At 56.8% G+C, this 6,521-nt stretch overlaps 1 protein-coding gene across 10 annotated transcripts in view; it reads right to left on the bottom strand.

The window, feature by feature from the left end:
- Window positions 1-5,092, bottom strand: part of htt (huntingtin) — a 310,292-nt gene extending 305,200 nt beyond the window's left edge. For 9 of the 10 annotated variants that reach the window (XM_072515702.1, XM_072515706.1, XM_072515703.1 and 6 more), the window contains exon 1: window positions 4,762-5,089. In XM_072515702.1, coding sequence (XP_072371803.1) covers window positions 4,762-4,850 — 89 coding nt within the window. In that variant the 5' untranslated portion in view covers window positions 4,851-5,089. Of the gene's footprint in view, window positions 1-4,761 lie in introns of all 10 variants that reach the window. The other variant, XR_011948987.1, reaches the window with a different exon arrangement.
- Window positions 5,093-6,521: the final 1,429 nt, after the last annotated feature.

The raw sequence follows: 6,521 nt of genomic DNA, 5'->3' as shown, positions 1-6,521 counted from the left end.
CGTGGTAGCGCTGTAGCGCGTCAGTGCGCGGTAGTGCGTCAGTGCGTGCGGTAGCGCGTCAGTGCGCGCGGTAGTGCGTCAGTGCGTGCGGTAGCGCGTCAGTGCGCGGTAGCGCGTCAGTGCGCTGTAGCGCGTCAGTGCGCGGTAGCGCGTCAGTGCGCGTCACTGCGCGGTAGCGCGTCAGTGCGCGGCAGCGTGTCAGTGCGCGGCAGTGCGCGGCAGCGTGTCAGTGCGCGTCAGTCCGCGGTAGCGTGTCAGTGCGCGGTAGCGTGTCAGTGCGCGGTAGCGTGTCAGTGCGCGGTAGCGCGCGTCAGTGCGCGGTAGCGCGCGTCAGTGCGTGGTAGCGCGCGGTAGCGCGTCAGTGCGCGGTAGCGCGTCAGTGCGCGGTAGCGTGTCAGTGCGCGTCAATGCGCGGTAGCGTGTCAGTGCGCGGTAGCGTGTCAGTGCGCGGTAGCGTGTCAGTGCGCGGAAGCGCGTCAGTGCGCGGTAGCGTGTCAGTGCGCGGCAGCGCGGGTAGCGCGTCAGTGCGCGGTAGCGCGTCAGTGCGCGGTAGCGCGTCAGTGCACGGTAGCGCGTCAGTGCACGGTAGCGCGTCAGTGCGCGTCTTTGCGCGGTAGAGTGTCAGTGCGCGGTAGCGTGTCAGTGCGCGGTAGCGGGTCAGTGCGCCTGGTAGCGGGTCAGTGCGCCTGGTAGCGCGGCCTGGTAGCGCGTCAGTGCGCCTGGTAGCGCGTCAGTGCGCCTGGTAGCGCGTCAGTGCGCGTGGTAGCGCGTCAGTGCGCGTGGTAGCGCGTCAGTGCGCGTGGTAGCGCGTCAGTGCGTGTGGTAGTGCGTCAGTGCACGGTAGCGCGCGCGGTAGTGCGTCAGTGCGCGCGGTAGCGCGTCAGTGCGCGCGGTAGCGCGTCCGTGCGCGGTAGCGCGTCAGTGCGCGGTAGCGTGTCAGTGCGCGTCAATGCGCGGTAGCGTGTCGGTAGCGTGTCAGTGCGCGGTAGCGCGTCAGTGCGCGGTAGCGTGTTAGTGCGCGTCAGTGCGCGGTAGCGCGTCAGTGCGCGTCAGCGCGCGGTAGCGCGTCAGTGCGCGGTAGCGTGTCAGTGCGCGGTAGCGTGTCAGTGCGCGGTAGCGTGTCAGTGCGCGGTAGCGTGTCAGTGCGCGTCAGTGCGCGGTAGCGTGTCAGTGCACGGTAGCGTGTCAGTGCGCGTCAGTGCGCGGTAGCGCGTCAGTGCGCCTGGTAGCGGGTCAGTGCGCCTGGTAGCGCGGCCTGGTAGCGCGTCAGTGCGCCTGGTAGCGCGTCAGTGCGCCTGGTAGCGCGTCAGTGCGCCTGGTAGCGCGTCAGTGCGCCTGGTAGCGCGTCAGTGCGCGTGGTAGCGCGTCAGTGCGCGTGGTAGCGCGTCAGTGCGCGTGGTAGCGCGTCAGTGCGCGGTAGCGCGTCAGTGCGCGGTAGCGCGCGCGGTAGCGCGTCAGTGCGCGCGGTAGCGCGTCAGTGCGCGGTAGCGCGCGTCAGTGCGCGGTAGCGCACGGTAGCGCGCGTCAGTGCGTCAGTGCGCGGTAGCGCGTCAGTGCGCGGTAGCGCGTCAGTGCGCGGTAGCGCGTCAGTGCGCGTCAATGCGCGGTAGCGTGTCGGTAGCGTGTCAGTGCGCGGTAGCGTGTCAGTGCGCGGTGGCGTGTCAGTGCGCGGTGGCGTGTCAGTGCGCGGTGGCGTGTCAGTGCGCGGTGGCGTGTCAGTGCGCGGTGGCGTGTCAGTGCGCGGAGGCGTGTCAGCGCGCGGTGGCGCGTCAGCGCGCGGTAGCGCGTCAGCGCGCGGTAGCGTGTCAGTGCGCGTCAGCGTGTCAGTGCGCGGTAGCGTGTCAGTGCGCGGTAGCGTGTCAGTGCGCGGTTGCGCGTCAATGCGCGGTAGCGTGTCAGTGCGCGGTAGCCTGTCAGTGCGCGGTAGCGTGTCAGTGCGCGGTAGCGTGTCAGTGCGCGTCAGTGCGCGGTAGCGCGTCAGTGCGCGGTAGCGTGTCAGTGCGCGGTAGCGTGTCAGTGCGCGTCAGTGCGCGGTAGCGTGTCAGTGCGCGGTAGTGTGTCAGTGCGCGTCAGTGCGCGGTAGCGTGTCAGTGCACGGTAGCGTGTCAGTGCGCGTCAGTGCGCGGTAGCGTGTCAGTGCGCGGTAGCGCGTCAGTGCGCGTCAGTGCGCGGTAGCGCGTCAGTGCGTGGTAGCGTGTCAGTGCGCGTCAGTGCGTTTGTGCGTGGTAGCGCCAGTGTCAAGCGCATAGTAGCTTGTCAGTGTCTGTGCATAGCGTCAGTGTGCATTTGCATGTTAATGTGTCACTGTGCTTGCGTCGGTGTGTTCGAGCGCAGTAGTGTGTCAGTGTTTCTGCTTACGTGTCAGTGCATGCTTTTGTACGTGTCAGTGCATGCTGTTTGTGTGTCAGTGCATGCTGTTTGTGTGTCAGTGCATGCTGTTTGTGTGTCAGTGCATGCTGTTTGTGTGTCAGTGCATGCTGTTTGTGTGTCAGTGCATGCTGTTTGTGTGTCAGTGCATGCTGTTTGTGTGTCAGTGCATGCTGTTTGTGTGTCAGTGCATGCTGTTTGTGTGTCAGTGCATGCTGTTTGTGTGTCAGTGCATGCTGTTTGTGTGTCAGTGCATGCTGTTTGTGTGTCAGTGCATGCTGTTTGTGTGTCAGTGCATGCTGTTTGTGTGTCAGTGCATGCTGTTTGTGTGTCAGTGCATGCTGTTTGTGTGTCAGTGCATGCTGTTTGTGTGTCAGTGCATGCTGTTTGTGTGTCAGTGCATGCTGTTTGTGTGACAGCGCCTGTTTGTGTGACAGCGCCTGTTTGTGTGACAGCGCCTGTTTGTGTGACAGCGCCTGTTTGTGTGACAGCGCCTGTTTGTGTGACAGCGCCTGTTTGTGTGACAGCGCGTTTGTGAGACAGCGCCTGTTTGTGAGACAGCGCCTGTTTGTGAGACAGCGCCTGTTTATGTATGTGTCAGTGCCTGTTTATGTATGTGTCAGTGCCTGTTTATGTATGTGTCAGTGCCTGTTTATGTATGTGTCAGTGCCTGTTTATGTATGTGTCAGTGCCTGTTTATGTATGTGTCAGTGCCTGTTTATGTATGTGTCAGTGCCTGTTTATGTATGTGTCAGTGCCTGTTTATGTATGTGTCAGTGCATGTTTATGTATGTGTCAGTGCATGTTTATGTATGTGTCAGTGCATGTTTATGTATGTGTCAGTGCATGTTTGTGTCGGTGCATGTTTTTGTATGCCAGTGCATGCTTTTGTATGTGTCAGTGCATGGTTTTGTATGTCGGTGCATATTTTTGTGTATGTCGGTGCATATTTTTGTGTATGTCGGTGCATATTTTTGTGTATGTCGGTGCATATTTTTGTGTATGTCGGTGCATATTTTTGTGTATGTCGGTGCATATTTTTGTGTATGTCGGTGCATATTTTTGTGTATGTCGGTGCATATTTTTGTGTATGTCGGTGCATATTTTTGTGTATGTCGGTGCATATTTTTGTGTATGTCGGTGCATATTTTTGTGTATGTCGGTGCATATTTTTGTGTATGTCGGTGCATATTTTTGTGTATGTCGGTGCATATTTTTGTGTATGTCGGTGCATATTTTTGTGTATGTCGGTGCATATTTTTGTGTATGTCGGTGCATATTTTTGTGTATGTCGGTGCATATTTTTGTGTATGTCGGTGCATATTTTTGTGTATGTCGGTGCATCTTTGTGTATGTCGGTGCATCTTTGTGTGTGTCGGTGCATCTTTGTGTATGTCGGTGCATCTTTTTGCGTGTGTCGGTGCATGTTTGTGTGTGTGTCGGTGCATGTTTGTGTGTGTGTCGGTGCATGTTTGTGTGTGTGTCGGTGCATGTTTGTGTGTGTGTCGGTGCATGTTTGTGTGTGTGTCGGTGCATGTTTGTGTGTGTGTCGGTGCATGTTTGTGTGTGTGTCGGTGCATGTTTGTGTGTGTGTCGGTGCATGTTTGTGTGTGTGTCGGTGCATGTTTGTGTGTGTGTCGGTGCATGTTTGTGTGTGTGTCGGTGCATGTTTGTGTGTGTGTCGGTGCATGTTTGTGTGTGTGTCGGTGCATGTTTGTGTGTGTGTCGGTGCATGTTTGTGTGTGTGTCGGTGCATGTTTGTGTGTGTGTCGGTGCATGTTTGTGTGTGTGTCGGTGCATGTTTTTGTGTGTGTCGGTGCATGTTTTTGTGTGTGTCGGTGCATGTTTTTGTGTGTGTCGGTGCATGTTTTTGTGTGTCGGTGCATGTTTGTGTGTGTGCCGGTGCATGTTTTTGAGTGTGTCGGTGCATGTTTTTGAGTGTGTCGGTGCATGTTTGTGTGTGTCGGTGCATGTTTGTGTGTGTCGGTGCATGTTTGTGTGTGTCGGTGCATGTTGTGTGTCGGTGCATGTTGTGTGTCGGTGCATGTTTTTGTGTGTGTCGGTGCATGTTTTTGTGTGTCGGTGCATGTTTTTGTGTGTGTCGGTGCATGTTTTTGTGTGTGTCGGTGCATGTTTTTGTGTGTGTCGGTGCATGTTTTTGTGTGTGTCGGTGCATGTTTTTGTTTGTGTCGGTGCATGTTTTTGTGTGTGTCGGTGCATGTTTTAGTGTGTGTCGGTGCATGTTTTGTTTATGTCAGTGCATGTTTTTGCAAATGTCAGTGCATGTTTTTGTATGTGCCAGTGCATGTTTTTGTATGTATGCATACGTGTGTCAGTGTTGCTGTGTCCTTGTGTGTGTGCGCAGCATTTCACTCGCAGGATGTGTTTACTCACTGTTTCTGTCCCGGCTCCTCGGTGGACGGTCCCTGCTGGAATGACTTTAGTGACTCGAAGGCCTTCATCAGTTTCTCCATGGTTGCCATTTTATTAGGGTGAGAGAGATATATATATAATGAGGGAGGGAGGAGAGCCGCTGGGGAATCTTACTCGTTGCCAGGGGAGGGGGGATTTGGATTCTAAGCAGGAAACGCACTAAGACCGCCAGTGGGAGTCGGTACTCGTCGGCAGGTGCGGGGCTTCTAACCGCAGCGCACAGACCAGCCGAGGCGCCCGCCGCCGCCAAGCTCTGCCGCCGCCATCTTGCTGAGGAAATGTCCCGCTATCCCTCCGCTGCAACCTACCCTGACGGCGGCGGCCGCCCCGCCCCCGCCGGCTGATTGACGGCCACGCGTACCAATCGGCGACTGGCACTTGGTCTTTTACGCCAATGGAGACGAGCCTGAAGTGAACAACCGAACTTGACGTTGGGGAGGGGCGTCTGATCCCGCCCCCGATTGCCGATGGACGGGCCGACTAACCAATGGGCGTTTGGCATCCGTGCTCTCCAAGGCCAATGAAGGCCGCCCGGGCGCCTGAGCGGTAGCGTCACGCGAGTAGTCCCGCCTCCCTCATCCGATTGACGGGCGCACAGACCAATCAGCAAGCGGTCTTCGTCTCCCTTTAGACCAATCAGGATAGCCCAAGGCGGGAAGCCCGGGACAGACGTCCCAGCCCCCCCAGCTGATTGATGGACATATTGGCCAATCGACGGCCCCCTCCCCGGCTGGTGACGGCTGATTGATGTGCTTGCTGACCAATAGGCGTTCGGTGTTGAGCCATTGAGGGCAAGCCCCGCCCCCCACCGAGACTGCTGAGTGACGGTTCTGCTAGCCAATCCCAGACCAGGCTGGGCAATGAGAAGTGCTGGGAGGCTGGCTTTTTCTGATTTATATCAATGGTTTAGAAGGAGGGTGCTGAGGGCAAAATTGGCATTTGAAACTAAGCCAGGGGGGAATAGTGAATTGTGAGGATGACGCCGAGCGACTTCAGAGGCACATTGGCAAGTTGGCCAAATGAGCAGACACCTGCCAGGTGTCAATACCGGCTCAATGCAACTTCGAGGGGAGTACAGGAGCAAAGGGACCTCGGGGTTCAAGTGCATAATTCTCTGAAAGTGGCCAGGCAGGTTGAAACAGTTCATAGAATCCTTACAGTGCAAAAGGAGGCCATTCGGCCCATCGAGTCTGCACCGACCCTCTGACAGAACACTCTACCTAGGCCCACTCCCCCATCTTCTATCCCTGTAACCGCACCTAACCTCTTGGACACTAAGGGGCAATTTAGCATGGCCAATCCAGCTAGCACGGTAGCACAGTGGTCAGCACTGTTGCTTCACAGCTCCATGGTCTCAGGTTCGATTACCGGCTTGGGTCTGTGCAGAGTCTGCACGCTCTCCCTGTGTCTGCGTGGGTTTCCTCCGGGTGCTCCCGTTTCCTCCCTCAGTCCAAAGATGTGCAGGTTAGATGGATTGGCTATGCTAAATTGCCCCTTAGTGTCCAAATAGGTTAGGTGGGGATAAAGGCGATCTTTGTAGGGGTGGAAAGCATGGTTTTGTCGTTTATATGGGCAGGGAAGGTGGCGAGGTCCAAAGAGGGGTCGTACAGAGGCACTGGCAGTCAGGGAGGTTGGGGTTGCCGAACCTGCTTTACTACAATTGGGCGGCAAATGTGGAGAAGGTGTTGGGTTGGTGGGGAGATCAGGAGTCAGTTTGAGTA

This window comes from Scyliorhinus torazame, chromosome 9, assembly GCF_047496885.1.
Source record: "Scyliorhinus torazame isolate Kashiwa2021f chromosome 9, sScyTor2.1, whole genome shotgun sequence".
NCBI lineage: Eukaryota > Metazoa > Chordata > Chondrichthyes > Carcharhiniformes > Scyliorhinidae > Scyliorhinus > Scyliorhinus torazame.
Note: the sequence above shows the minus strand (reverse complement) of the source record. Positions and strands in the feature narration are given on the sequence as shown.